This window comes from Neolamprologus multifasciatus, chromosome 8 (genome assembly GCF_963576455.1).
Source record: "Neolamprologus multifasciatus chromosome 8, fNeoMul1.2, whole genome shotgun sequence".
Taxonomy (NCBI): Eukaryota; Metazoa; Chordata; class Actinopteri; order Cichliformes; family Cichlidae; genus Neolamprologus; species Neolamprologus multifasciatus.
This window is the reverse complement of record NC_140446.1, coordinates 17,846,370-17,862,150: the sequence shown is the minus strand read 5'-3', so window position 1 is coordinate 17,862,150 and position 15,781 is coordinate 17,846,370. Positions and strand designations below refer to the sequence as shown.

The window sequence follows — 15,781 nt, the reverse complement described above, 5'->3', positions numbered from 1 at the left end:
GCCTGTGTTTTAACCCACCCACTCACTAAGCCAAGTGGCAGGGGTGGCGGTCAAGGAAAAGACCAGTCTCAGTGTACTGTTAAACACTTAAGCATCTTATTTCTCGAGGCTAAGAAGCATGGTTTTTCAAGGAGATGCGCCAGACCAGCATCCAAAGGAGCAGCTAAATATAGCCGTGCATGTGCGATTAGCAGAGTGTGAATCCTGAATGGAGAGCACAGCCTTGGTGAGACAGAGTCAATTCCACTTACTGTAAAAGAAGGAATTACTCCACTCCTTCGCCATTTAAGCTGCTGCATCTCTGCAGATACATTACAGCGAGGCACGCACACACACACACACACACACACACACACACACTGCAAATCAGTTTGCGCTTTTTTAATTTATATGACTGCACTGACATTGATCGCTTGCACATTGACATGCCAAATAAAATGTCTGATAAATAACCAGGTGTATCAGTTTCCACAGCTGTGAGTTGGTAGGTATGCATGATTCAAATACAGCAGGCTCGGTTTCTCTGTTAGGTTTGATTGAAATGTGGCATGGATTTCTATGAATTGAATTCTGCAGCGCAGCTCACTACCAAGATATATTTATAACTATATCTGACTCATATCTGCTGAATATTTTCCAGTCATGCAGCGTCAGTGTCAGCTTCCACAAAAGAGAGACATGCACAAGACAGCCAAACGAAAATAGACGTGGTGCGTGTGTCTGAGCAATTTACTTGTCATTCCTAGTAGTTTAAAGCTGGAGCTTTACTACACATTTATGTGCAATTTGCAAGAATTTAATTTCTGCTAATTAGGGTGTCAGTTGTGGTTTTAATATCACAGCTTTCTCTGTGGGTTTGAGGTGCATTGAAGGCTTACAACGCCCCCCCACCCCCCAAAAAAAAAAACCTCAATCCCTTTGCGATATGGCTCTCAGTATACACTTGTATAACTTTGCAGTCCCTTTGGGAAAAGGCTAACTGAAAGTAACTGCTGGGAGTACAGAGCAAACACAAGACAATGTGTGGTCAGCTGACCGTAAAGGCATGTGGCACACTTCTGTGAAAATCTGAGAAAATGCAACTCTTGCTTTGCAGGAACAAACGTGACAGATTTGAAAGGATTAGAAAGCTAAATCTTCAAATGTGAACTGTGGATAATGTCAGGAGAATCAGGGTCTGGAGTTCACTTTTCCTCACCGCAGCAGATGGCTCGCTTCAAAATCATTCTCACTAGTAGAAATACTTTTACTTACACCCATTTATTCACTGTGAATTCATTAGTATTACTCTCACACTGAGTTGATTTAGGAAAATGGATGTTTAAAGCCGTTTTTGGACTGCAGTGTGTGGGTGAAAACACCTTCGGTAACAAGACAAAATAACAATGACAACACAGTGACTCTGATGAAAGCTTAATGCTGTATTTTCACATTTGCAATTACTCAATTGACACTTTACTGAAGCACATTTTCAAATCCACACACTCACACAGAGGCCCCCCAACGACACTTTAGGAACAGGACAGCGTTTCAACTTCTCATTACAATCTTTATACTGGAAAGGACGGAAATAACAGGAAAATGATGTAGAGGAGAAGAAAAAAAAACAACCTTATATTCATATACTGCACAAAAGGGAGACAATCATCACAGACTCAAAGAGAAAGCTGGTGCAAAATGGCAACATAAAAATTCACTAGATCTTCATAAACATTTACACCATGAATTCATTTGTCAGATCTCCCATCTATTCACGATATATCAGGAAGTGTGGGAAGATACGACAGGTTCTCTAACATCTAGATTCTTTTGTTCATCATATATCACAAACATGGAGACTCGACTTCACACATGCTGTTGTAAACTTCATGACCTGATAGTACTGTAAGGACTGCAGAGTTAGCTTAACAACGAGTTTGGCAGATTCAGATAAACTACAGAACAAAAAAAGACTTAAATTTACATTTAGAAAATCAAATGTTTTTGCTCAGCAGGTTGATCCTGGACATTTCCATTATCATATCAAAAAAATGAGTACACAAATCTATAAATACAAAAATAAACAGGAAAAAAAAGAAACATTTTTTGTTCATTTGCAGAAATTTGAACAAACTGCTTTAATAAATTTAAAAAAAAAAGTAATTCAGAGTTGAATTTGCAGGACGGATGTGGTTTTGTTTGCATGTCTGTTTTCCACTTAAAACACTTGACTTCTCATTTCATATGTTTAAGTGTTTGTGGATGAATACCTAAGTATGTGTTGCATGTATGTGCTCAGCATTATGAGGCCATGGTGTCCTGGAAGCCCCACACCTCTAGCAGTGAAATCTGGAAGCTCTCTGCACACAGGGGCGGGTTGTCAAAGGTGGTGCAACTGCCAGTGCGCCCGTGGTTCAGCTCAGAGTCGATATACAGAGCGTTGCCGTCGCCTCCTCCTGATCGGACAGAAGATGACAGAGTTTGCATGAGTTACCAACGATCAGCACTTCTTCCAAGCAGACTCTTTAATATTAACACTGTTTCATCGACATATAGTGTTTAGTCTTGTGAGCATGTAAAAAGCATGTACACTCACTGGCCGCTTTGTTAGATACACCTGTTCAACAGCTCGTTATCACAAACATCTGATCAGTTTGGCAGCAACTCAATGCAAGTAGGCATGTAGACATGGTCAAGATTACTTGGTAAAGTTAAAACTGAGAAATGGAATAAGGAAGAAAGGTGTTTTAAGTGACTGAATGTGGTCATTGGGTTGGTATGAAACTCAGAAACTGCTGATATACTGTGATTTTACCCACACAACCATCTCTGGGGTTTACAGAGACTGGTCCACAAAAAAAAAAAAAAAAAAAAGAGCTAACGGAAGAAAACAGTAACTTAAATATGCAGAAGAGCATCTGTCAACGTACAATACGTGCAACCTTGAAGCAAAAGGGCTACAGCAGCAGAAGACCACACCAGGTTGTTGGTGGTGTAATGGTGTGGGGGATATTTGCACACTGTGTCTCTTGACCATTGTTCAAACACCACGGTCTGCCTTAGCTTTGCTGCTGATGGTGTCCTTCCCACTTTATGAGCACCATCTTCTGATGGCTGTTTTCAGCAGAATAAAACACCAGGTCACAATGCTCAAATCACCTTTAACTAGTTTCTGAACATGACAGTGAGGTCACTGTACTAAACCACCTCCAGAGTCAATAGATCTCAGGCCAATAGACTTCATTTGCTCATTTGGTGAAACAGGAGACAGACAATAAAACATCAAACTCGGACCATAAAACTGTCCAGACTCATTCTTTGGTTCATTATTCTGTTTAAGTATTTTAGTAATGTGATTTATAATGTTTGAGATTGCAAAAAGTCTTTACTGCATGTGCAGTAAAAGCTTTCCATCAAGTGCTACCCTGTTTAAAATCAAAGGATATCAGTAAAGGTCTTTAGCATTACTGATCAGAGTTAGCATAAACCACTTTTACAAATCACAAAAACATTTACATTCCAGGTCTCTAAAAAAAATACAGTTTCAAAATTTATTAAAAGCTGAAAAGTGGGTTTTACACCAATAGCTCATTATTGTGGAAAGTAAAAATCGCAATGATTTAGAAGTCATTAAAATGTGTTCAGAATTTGACAACTTGATGACGATTCATCATCAAATCATGTAGGGATCATGTAGCAGAGTGCTTAAAACAGCACCTGATTAGAATTAGGTACGCCCGATGGCACCCAGTTTAAGAAATTAGGCGCTAGTTCTTTACCAATTTTCCTAATTATGGGAGAATACAAGTTACTATTTAAAAAAAACCCCAAAAAAACCAAAAAAACCCCACGCTTTAAATGGGAAATGCACATAAAAGACATACTGTCAAAGTCCACTCACCCACTATGATGGAGTCAACATTTCCAGACATGAACATAGAAGTATTCTTAGAGTTCAGGTTGAAGTGGCGGGCAGACAGAAATGGCGACAGCTCTCCAGGAGGTTTTTCTGGCTGCTGTAAGCTATTGCTGTCTGTGATCTGGTCTTCAGATGCTGCCGTTTCTTCCTGAGCCTGGGTCTTGATGGACGAAGCCAGCTCAGGGTGACGGATTACTATCCACTCGTAACGCTCCATCTCCGGCTTCAGCTAACAAGAGAAACAGGAATGTCTATAATTAACAACTACACACCAGAAAACCACACATTAAATGAAGTAGTAATAGAACAAAATACCCATTTTCTTAAAAATCACATAAATTAGTTAATATCCCAAAATGAATCCTGATTTTAACAAACAGAGATACATCATGGAATTTAGCATTCTTTAGGAAAAACAGTTGGAATTTTCTTCACCAAGCAAATTCGATAAACAGCTGTCTTCCTCTGCTGAGTTAAGGCAGCACTGTCTAATATCTTTAATAAAACTGTTGCTTTTGGCAGACAAACTACAATCTACTGTTTCTTGAGCTCCACTGGGGGGAAAAAGGTCACACCACAAACACAGAAGATGGGGGACTCTAGAAGTTTGGAGCTTTAACATAACTTTTACTTGTTAGAGTCATGGCTGCTTTAAAAATTCTGACTCCTCTAAGCAGCCATCTGGTACTCTGAAATTTTCCCAGAGGAGACAACCAGCCTCAGGGGTCCTCAGTTTGAGATGTAATTAAGAAGTTGGAGCAGATTTCTCACATTTTCTTGGATTTCTAGTCATGAAATTTACCATTAAGAACTACAAACAAGAAAACTCAGCTTTTTACTGCAGAGCAGCTTCATGATGATTTAGTAGACTCTGGTGTGGCACCTTTACTGTGCCGTGACACCTGCAAAAACGTGGCTCATCATAAGAAAACCTCTCTTACGCCTCACAAGTCTACAATCAGAAGATTTCAAATGAACATCTAAACATGACACATACATTAGAAAACTAATCCAGTGGGTTGATGAAGTTGAAACAAAGCTTTATGGCCACAATGAGTAAAGAAATGGGGTAAATTAAGTCAAGCAGAGAAACAATACAAGCTCTAACATGAGCTTTCTTTGATATGTACTCATTTCTAATCTTGTCCATCCTGGTCACTCCCATTGAAAATCTTAACATCTCCAGCTCATCCACAGTCTTTTTGTCAGTGCAATGTGCTCAAACTATACATCACAGCATGTCTCACTAACATCTTTTAACCCTCCCTTTTATTCTTGCTGCCATCCTTCAGTCACAGATCACCTGTGATACTCGTCTCCACTCACAACTTCCTGCCCGCACTCTCTTCTACACAGTCAGTTGTTTTGGATGGCTGACCCCATTTAAACTCATGTACTCATTTGAATTACTTCTCCTTCCAGGTTCTCTGTTACATCTATGTTCCTCTTAGTCACACACTTTCATAGAAGCAGGACAGAATGTATTTTCCTTGCTCTTCTCTCCAGAGCAAACCTCCACCTCTCCTACCTGCTCCCCACCATCACTAAAGATCAGTGTCATCTGCAAAGATCAGTCCATGGAAATTCCTGCTTGGCCTCATTTGTCAGCCTGTTCATCACCATAGAAAACAAGAAGGGGCTCATTCCCTGGAGTAATACCAGGCTCACCTTGAATCCATCCGTCATACCTACAGCCCACCTCACCTCCGTCTAAGCTATCCTTGCTTACCTCTCTGCCACTTCAGACTTCTCATGCAGTAACAGTTGCTCTCTTGGCACCCCATCATATGCTTTCCCTAGATCTACAAAGACCTTCTGACATTCTCCGTACTTCTCCATTAACACACTTGAAGCAAACATCGCATCTGTAGTGCTAACTCATCATGAATCTGTACTGCAACACACCGATCGTCATTTCTTTTCCCATAGCTTCATGATATGGCTCATAATTTTTGTTCTTCTGTAGGTACTACAGCTCTGCACGTTGCCTTTGTTTTAGAAAATCTGTACTAGTACACTTCTTCATTCTTCAGGCATCTTCTCTTCTCTAGGTTTTTGAAAAGAAAAAAAAAATCTATCTCTCCCTAACACCTGAAAATCTAGAATAGGCTCCTTGAAGAGGTGCAAACAGAACAGAACTGAATGTAATCTTTATTTTGAACATGTTAAAAAAATACAACCACATAGAAATAAAAAAAAAAAAAGAGACAAACAAACAAAGCAGAAGTGTTCCTCTTTACAATCTCTCTACCTAAAAACTGTGGACAGAGCTCAAAACAGAAGTGGATACAAGTCCCAAAATTACAGAACTAGAAGCCTTATGAAGGAAGAATGGAGGATCACCTTCACAGCTTTTAGCAAAGCATTAGAAAGTTGTGAGACTGGTCAAAGGGGGCATTACTGATCATGTAAGAAAAGGACCTCAAACTTATGTTTGAGGTCCTTTTCTTACATGGACCGCAAACAAAGGACCTCAAACATCAGTTTGAGGTCCTTTTCTTGAATTTGAAAATGTAAACGATAGAAAAAAGAAAAGAAAAATCCCATAAGAGAAGGTAAGACCTTTAAGTTTACGTCTTCTGGAGACTGATAACTTTTTTTTTGTAGGGTTATTCTAATGTTTGCATGGCATACATTATCTTGTATGCTAATAATTTTCTCCTGGTCTTGTTCAAACCTCTACTGCCCATCCAATAGACATTGGTCCTGGAGTCTGTCTCTCGTGTGTGTCAGGCGTGGTATCAGGTACGAGCCTGCTACGATACTAAGGGCTTCGGGTTACAGGAGTTTCCGATATGTGTGTGCTTAAGTATTGGTGTTTGAGATGACTGTGTTTTCTGGTGTCTAGGCTCAGACAGCACACAGCTGAGCTTTACACAGTTAGCCAAGTAAATAATTCATAGAGAAGGGAACAGACAGCCAGTCTTTATTTCTATTTCTAGGCAATGGTGCACTGCTGCCACCAGAATAGCAAGAAGAGTGGCTGGTTTTTTTTTGCACTGGACAGCATGTCAATGACAAGGGAACTGTGCCCTAGTATGAAAACTTCTCCAAATGATACACCAACTGGGGCCATTGATATTGACAACAGTAACATTTGAAAAAAGATAGATGGTACCCCCTGCTGGTCATACAATAGCACTACAAAGAAATTCCAACTATCTCTAAAAATGACTCAAATTATGTCTTTAAGAAAAAAAATGGGTTTTTGCTACTAGATAACTGAAAATAATCTTACCCTGAAGACAAAACATTCCCCTGTGCCGAAGAAGCTCAACTTGTTGCCTCCTCTCTTCCTTTCCTCCCAATCAGTGGACAGAAACGCTCCGCATACCTGTTGGAAAATAATTAAGTAAAAAATTACATTGAGTGAGATAATCTGTGGATTTATTCACCTTCAGCGGTTGTGACAAAAGTCAAGCAAGTGGAAGGACTGACTGTGGTGTCTGTAAGATGCCAACACTAATGCCAGGATAATCCAATCATATGACACATGGACCAGGACAAAAATATAACCCGAGTCTACTTTGAAAAACAGAAACCTAATCTTAGCCTCTTTAACTCCTTAAATAAAGAGCAATGACTGAGTTAATGCTACGAGTAGGTCACACCTATTGCATGTGCTAAGAAGGACTTTACTTGTCAAACATGACATTTTTACCTTTGATGCTTCCTGTATCAGACAAAGATAGAAACTAATGATAGTTATATATTAGGGTGGGTCAGAGGGCAAGAATGACTTGGGGTCGGCAAAAGCCCTTAAACTAAGAAACCAAAACAGAAACATGGAAAGAAAAAGTGCAGAAATATGTTAAGACATTTGTGCAAATGTTTTTACTTGTGCATTAAACTCAAACTTTAATGCAATCTCAGTACAGACCTGCATCCCTAAATGTAGAAAAATTAAGCTAACATTTATGCATGCTGGTCTCTGACAACAATCCAATCCATTTACTGATAGACTGTTAAACTCCACTGTGTCTTGGACTGCAGCCGGTGACAGCAGTGCTTCTGCTCCGAAGATCCTCTGCAAGCTGGAGGGTCACACCACCACAGAGGCTGCAGCAGGTGGAGTGCTGGTTCAAGCGTCATCACGCTGAGCTCATAGAGGCAGCAGCGCTGAGCAGAGTCACAAACTGCAGTTCAGTTTTCTGCAGTTCAGAGAAAACTGATCTTTGCTTCCTCTTTATTGTGACAAAAATGTACAAAGTATGAGTAATTCATGTATTTACAAAAGCATGGGTATGCCTCCTTGCCACTCTGTCCAATCTTTTTTGACCCCCTCCCCCAGAAGTTGCTTAATTTTTCCTTTTCACACATCACAGACTGGATCGAGATCGCCAAAAGGTTGGCTCTGAATATGAGGTCGCATTTTACCTGTAATTTACCTTAGCTCGTTGATCATAATAAAATATCTGATGGCACATTCCACTGTTTTCCTTCAGAAAAAATATTAACAATATTTATGTCAGTAGAAAGAAATGCTACTTACATCGCCATCTGTGGTCCTGATGAGGAGCAGAGTGGGTTCGTGGCCCTCACAATGTGAGTAGAATCTGTAAAAAAGGAAAAATATTTAATTCACTACAACAGTCTTATTAAACACCTAATACTGAAACTAACACATATCCAGTGGATCGTAATGCAGCAACAGTCACACACTTTTGTATTTTACTTTAAGCAAAGTGAGGCGCTGGTAACAAAAACCCAAAAGCTTCTTACTTTATTAAAACAAAATGATGTTGCTTTAAGCCATGAAAAAAATTGATTTGACTCCATTAAAAGAAAAATGTAACCTTAAATTCAGACTTACCCAAACTTTTAGTTATTAATTTCATTCAAAGTTATAAAATGTAAATTATGAGCAGCAGCTAACACATTAATTAAATTGTAAAATGCACCTGTTCAGGCTGCAACCGTGGGTGGAGGTTGTGAAGAGAAGCTGTGGTTGGCACAGGGCAAAGCGCTCTGGGATCCATGACCAGATGTCATGCATCTCCTTGGCACTGACTATCTCCGAGGAAAATGTGTCAGGGTTAAGTGCCAGCTGCACGTTCCGCCTGCAGATGCCAAAGCAATTTAGACACAGGAAAGAGAGAGGTTCAGAAAAAGCATCCCATACAGTGAAGAGATGTGTATAAAATACACCCCCCCCCCCCCAACCCCCCCCCCCCCCCCAAAAAAAAACAAAAAAAAAAACCCAAAACAACAACTTGGTCACAGGTTATTTAAAACAGGTATCAGAAATAAGTGTAACCATGTAAGAGCACCCACCTAGAGCTGTAAAAGAACCAATGTGGCAAACACAGGAGTGGTGTGCAGATGAGACATAACATGGTGGAAAAGTCGTGGCACAAACCAAGCAGAAAAGAAAAAAGAACAGACAGTGAGAAAAGGATGCAAAGCAACTCAAAACTGTTTCCTACAGCCAGAATATAAAGCTTAAAAGACAGAGGGCATTGCTACCAAAAAAATAAAAATAAATAAATAAATAAAAAAAATGCTAAAACAGTTAAGACTGTAAACATATCTTCTCTACACTTGTGCTAAATTATATTTCAAATGGTTTATATTGGTCGTCTGCATGCCATGCATACCAGGGTGAAGTCCACAAACCGTGAAGGAAGTTTAGTCATGTTCAAGTATTTTCATTCTAATGGCAGTAGATTTCCAGACTGAAGGTAATGGTAAATTATGAAACTTTAGAGTTCACATATTGCTAGATTAACAAAGTGGACTGATGAATTTTATTAAAAGAGCTCAACTCCTAGTATGGGACTGTGAGAAGCCATTTGGTTAAGTTTAATATAAAAATTATAAAACATGTGGTAACAATAACTTAAAAAAGCAGAGTAATGACAAACACAGCGTGTAGCAAAGGGTCCGCACAGGAAATAGCCCAGTTTTGAAGTTTAGAAAGTACATTTACCCACTTAAAAAACAAACAAAACAAAAAATAAAACATTTACTTTTTTTTTTTTTACTTTACCGCTTCTGCTTCACAGTGATTCCTTTTTGCTGCAGGGACTTCTCATTTGTGAGCTGCAGCAGGGTGATCTCCTTGCGGCTGAACAGGCGGATGGAGAAGGCCTTCTCTAGCAGCTTGTCAGGTGTAACGGTGGAAGCAATGCCCTTAACAAATGCCTGAATATCTGCCTTGATTTTGTTTGAATCCTCCTGCTGCTGGTTGCCCTGCCCCCCCTCTGCTCCCATTTTATGCTTGCGATAGAACTTGAGCAAGGCTACTGCCACGCGGTAAAGAACCTTATAGCCCTCTACTAGGTAGACATCTAGGACCCTAACCACATGGCTAAAAGGCAGATCACCGAGGACCCAGCGCTGCCAGTCTGAGTAGACATCCATCACATCCTGAGCCGTGGCAACGATCAGTTTGTGAGCAGCTGTGCAGTACTTATTGGCTAGGTCACCAAAGGTCATGCAGCTAGACTCATAAGCCAGGAAGGTCTGGTCTATAAGTCGCTTCCCTGGCTCGTTGCATGCCAGTATGCGGCTGACATGCTCAAAACATTGAGCTTCGTCTACACTGAAGTGCAAGAGCAATGAAGTAACTGCAGGAAGAGCTGGGCAATGAGAGATATCTGGAAACTGTCCAGCGAGGCAGTTGATGATCTGATGGGCTGAGGCCACTGCCTCCGGCTTCAGACAGTACCGTGGTATGGGATTTCCATCCACAAACTCTGGTAGTGGGACGTTGGTGGAGGTTTTTTTTGTGGCTGCATTTCCCATAATGTCATGATACACTGCTGCATCTGGGGTCACTGTACGGCAAGGAATGGCTTTGATGAGTTGCTGGTAGACTTGTGCCCGCAGCTTGTGGTTCTTGGCCCAATAACCTTGTCGAGCCATCTGTTTGAACTCTTTCAGATCTTTAGTGTCCACCTTGGTGGGCCCGCTGCTCTTGGCCAAATCCCCCATCTGGTTCCAGTCCACAAAGCTGCCATAGTCTTCTTCAGCCATTGTGCTGTAAACTTGCTGGACTGCTTGTGCAGGAAGAGAGGAGGTATCTGCCGAGGTCTTACTAACCTTCTAGCCTCCACACAGCAGATATTTTGTCTTTCTTATCTGCCCATTATGGTCACTGGAAAAAACAAGGGTGACAAGACAGATGTATCAAAAAAAGCTTATAATTATGCACATGCATTATTATTAACTGTCAGTAGCATCATAGAATTATTAAGTTCCCACTGATGTAAATTTCATATTTATTACTTGAAAGATTTGTTCGAAAATGGCTTCCACCTTCTGAGCCCTTAGTGAACTTATCTAATTAGTCCTGATCTACACTAAGTACAATATATTACCAGAAGTATTCACTCACCCATCGCCATCATTGAATTTAGGTGTTCCAATCACTTCCATGGCCACAGGTGTATAGAAATAGAGTACCTAGGCATTCAGACTGTTTCTACAAACATTTGTGAAAAAAATGGGTCGCTCTCAGGAGCTCTGAATTCCAGCGTGGCATCATGATAGGATGCCAGCTGTGCAACATGTCCAGTCGTGAAATTGCTTTGCTACTAAATATTCCAAAGTCAACTGCTAGTGGTATTATAACAAAGTGGAAGTGACTGGGAATGACAGATACTTAGCCACAAAGTGGTAAGAAACATGAAATCAGAGCTGGCTCAGCAGATGCTGAGGCACATAGTACCCAGAGGTTGATTACTTTCTGCAGAGTCAGTAGCTATAGACTTTCAAACTTCATGTGACCTTCAGATTAGCTCAAGAACAGTGCGTAGAGAGCTTCATTGAATGAGTTTCTATGGCCAAGCAGCTGCACCCAAACCTAACATCACTAAGCACAATTCAAAGCGTCAGGAGTGCTGTAAAGCATGCTACCATTGGACTTTAGAGCAGAGGAGACGTGTTCTCACAGTGATGAATCACACTTCTCCATCTGGCAAACCGATGGATGGGTCTGGGTTTGGTAGTTGCCAGGGGAACAGTACTTGTGTATTGTGCCAAGCGTAAAATTTGTGGAGGGGGGATTATGTGTCAGGGTTCTTTTTCAGGAGTTAGGTTCAGCCCCTTAGTTCCAGTAAAAAGTAACTCTTAATGCTTCAGTATATCAAGACATTTTGGGAACAGTTTGGTGATTACCCCTTACTGTTCCAACATGACTCCGCACCAGTGCACAAAGCAAGGTCCATAAAGACATGGATATCTGGGTCTGTGTGTGGAAGAACTTGACTGCCCTGTGCAGAGTCCTGACATCAACCTGATACAACACCTTTGGGATAAATTAGGCTACGTTCACACTGCAGGCGAAAGCACATCAAACCCAACTTATTTGACGCTATGCGACCCATATCCAATCATGGTATGACAGTGTGAACAGCACACCGATATTTTCAAATCCGATCTGGGTCACTTTCGTATGTGGTACTGAATCCGATACATATCTGATGTTTTAGAAAGCGTCTGCTGTTTGAACGGTCATGTCGCATGAAATCCGTCTTTTACGTCACTGACACAAGACAGACGCCAATTATCAGCGCCGGAGAAGCGCCCGATAAGACATCGCGAACGCTTCCTGGCCATCCAGTGTAGATGTTAGTGAAACTGTTGGGAAGACAACGTTGGAGAAACGTGAACATTTTATTTGTACCGTATAATCTGCAGATTCTGACAGAAATCTGCAACTATCCTTTGAAGCACCGCGCCTCTCTAAAACAGCAATAAGGATAATTATTAGGCCACATGTAAATAACAAAATAACTTTATAACTTATAGCAAAATTGGGAAATGTAGAGTACGAAACAAGTCTTTATATTAACGGCCATCAGTCAAACAATACTGTTTGGTCTGGGTCTAAACAGATCACGTTGTGTGTGACGTCTTCTTTTGCGCATGCGGGCCGCATTGAGGGTTCACACTAGAGCGCGTTTGCTGTCATATTTTATTTGTAGTGTGAACAAGCAGACAAAAATATCGGATTTGATCAAAAAAAAAATCAGAATTGAGCATTAACACCTGCAGTGTGAACGTAACCTTAGGGTCTTTTGGGATGTCACTCAAGTTTATATGACAAACGAGTGAATACTTTTGGCAATTTAGAGTATATGAGCTAGCTGAGGATAAGCACACAATTAGGAAGAAATATGCATATCTGAAAGTGGAAAATTAGACTTTATAGCATGGTACTGTATAAAATACAAAAAAACCCCAGAGTGCTATAAAAAGAAAAACTAATAAATGTAAAACAAATGTAGCATTGGTATTTACACCAGAATACATAAAATACTGCTCAATATGTAGCAATGTTAAAGTAGAAAAATGCACAAAAATAAAGACTCAGAAAGTTCTGTTTCCATAAGAAGCGATTTGAGAGATGGAATGCAAAATGACCACAGTAAATCTGTAATGAAGACACACTACTGATCAATTTCCCTAATCATGTTCTGACAAATACAAAAATGCATGTGCATCATACACCTCATAGACCTGTGAAAGCTTGAAATGACTTGTGTGCAAACATCTTTGGCTGATTTAATTGGCTACTAGAAAAAAAAAACCCTGTAATTGCTGAAGGTCACAAGCTGTTAACTGTTTCACATCCCACATGATACAGGCAGATGGCACGTCTACAAATCAGTTGCGCTCTGAAACATACGGAGAATAGCTGAAGCACAATCTTTTTGGGTGCTTTTATTTCCCCTTTCTCAAGACGTCACATGGAGATGGCAGTCCAAAGATCGCTTGCAATACACTAAAAGAGACAGTCATTAAAAATCTGTTTATATGTCTGTCACATAGAGGAGGATATCAGCATATCCTTGCATGAGAAGCTGGGAGCACTCGCGATATAACTGTCCTACTTATGTTATATAAGGGCATGTTTCACCTAAATGCTGCCATTATACACGTGACACTGGGTGCAACTGATCAAAGTCAGACTCGATAATATAGTGGCTAAGATTAGGTCTAAGAATAGTTTGGCAGTCTGTAGCACAGTCGCACACTGTTTTATAGTGCGGTCACACCTGTAGTCTGGGCTTCATCGGAAAAACTGTGCTCTATCACACGGGTCTTGTTGTTTGCTTGAATTAAAAATAGAAATTTCTGTCCGCAGTAAACACAGGAATGTTCTGAGAAAAAAGGTTTAGAATTTCATGAACCACATACTGGAATGAGCAGTTTTGGTCTTGTTTTGCAGGATGAATATTTCACTGGGTGACTAAAGAACAGAATAAATCTGTATTTAAAAATAAATAAATAAGGCCAAGATGAAAAGAGTGCAGCTTCTATTACAGGAGAATTACACCGTAAAATCCACAAGGAATTAATGACAACAAAAGGTAAGAGCTGAAGTTTTTACCATGGCTCTGAAAAGTTAGGAAAACTCACTCAAGGTGCAATCACTATGAATGACTGAAGAACCCCCAAAACAAGAAGTGAAATAGTCTTATTCGTCCCACAGAATTGCCAAACTTTTGCTTCACGGCCATTTCCTTTTTTTGTGGTTTTGTTTTGTTTGTGACCTGTAAAATCTAAACGCAATCCTGTTTAAAATAATTACACAAATGCTGCTCAATAAAGATGTCAGACTGATACAGCCTGGTCATTATTTTGACCAATTACCAGTTCCAAAATCTCAGGGCTCAAATGGTTGGATTTATGCTAACCAAACTGCATTTTAATTGCAAACCAAAGCAAAGATTTTTAACCTTTCATCAAGATAACAGAATTTTCCTATAGGCATTTAAAAAACAAAAAAGAAAGAATATTGTAATAGTTTAAGGGTTTCCAGCTAAAGAATCTTGGATTTAATCACTATATACTTTACATTCACAGATAATAGATGTAGATGAGAATGACATTGGGATGGCAGCTGTACTACTATGTGTCTGAAAATTTACAAAAAAAAAAGAGACCCCCCCCCCCCCAAACATTTCCGTACTTCTTTTGATGCTGCATGTCCATTTGAAAAAAACAAAACCTGCCTCAGATATTAATGTAAAACGTACCGAGGGGAGGAGGAGGAAGCTTCTTGCTAGCCTTAACGGAGAGCGTACTGTACTGTTAGCTAGCTGTACTATAAAACCAATTACTGCTTTTAGTTTCATCCTGGACGCTCAGTAAAAGCACACAAACGGCTAAGGTAAGGCTGCAGGTACAATTGTGTCATCACATACTGAGGTGACAGCTCCAAATTAGCTGCATTTTCAATCCTATAAACGATTAACGTCAGCTAACCAGCTGAGGCAAAATAAGCTAGCACGAAACCAGTGCCACGGGTCACAGGGTATTTAACATTACCGCCGGAGTAAATCTGATATACCCTTTTCCATTCACACTTGCCAAGTTAGCACTGTTAGCCTTAGCTAGCCGCATCTGTCAGTGCAATTCAGGAGCAACCGGAACCTTAACTAGCCGCACAAAACCTACTCGCTAAACACATAACCTCCACAACAAGCGTGCAGATACGGACAAACGCTAAAACATTTGAGCAAGCTTTTGGCTAACGTTGCTTCATTAGCCAGCATGGACGTTGTCAACCACAAATTAATTTGGTCCAAAGGCTGTGTTGGAGTCTGTTTATAACAAGATGTTTCCCTTTTTTTTTTTTTTTTTTGAAAAGCGTGTCACATCCACAAAGCTAGAAACACGCCAAAGTATTACCTTTACTCCACAACAAGGAAGGCGATATATAAATAGCTGTCAGAAGAAAATTAAATGAATATCCCCACCTGAGTCTGAGATGTCTTGAGACAGGAGACAGCGTTCATATTAAGTACACTCGAGCATGCGCACTGCCTCCAATCCCGGACGCAGCGTTTTTGAGCGTGCAGCTCCTGAAGCTGCAGACAGGGGCTCAGATGGAGCGGTTAAATATAAACTGTTCTCAGTTACTTATCTGTA

At 40.3% G+C, this 15,781-nt stretch overlaps 1 protein-coding gene across 3 annotated transcripts; it reads right to left on the bottom strand.

Annotated features, from left to right (window-relative positions):
• Positions 1 to 1,397: 1,397 nt before the first annotated feature.
• Positions 1,398 to 15,721, bottom strand: tbc1d24 (TBC1 domain family, member 24). 3 transcript variants are annotated; one of them, XM_085170109.1, is made up of 7 exons: positions 15,610 to 15,721; positions 9,888 to 10,997; positions 8,800 to 8,958; positions 8,391 to 8,454; positions 7,137 to 7,232; positions 3,881 to 4,127; positions 1,398 to 2,435 (listed from the first exon to the last, which is right to left on the bottom strand). In XM_085170109.1, the coding sequence occupies exons 2-7, from the start codon at positions 10,874 to 10,876 to the stop codon at positions 2,281 to 2,283; spliced, it is 1,710 nt and encodes a 569-aa protein (XP_085026235.1). In that variant the 5' UTR covers positions 10,877 to 10,997; positions 15,610 to 15,721; the 3' UTR covers positions 1,398 to 2,280. The 3 variants fall into 3 exon arrangements, with proteins under 3 accessions (XP_085026235.1, XP_085026234.1, XP_085026233.1); XM_085170108.1 differs by lacking the exon at positions 15,610 to 15,721 and adding an exon at positions 12,744 to 12,852 and having other exon boundaries at positions 9,888 to 12,582; XM_085170107.1 differs by lacking the exon at positions 15,610 to 15,721 and adding an exon at positions 11,238 to 11,791.
• Positions 15,722 to 15,781: the final 60 nt, after the last annotated feature.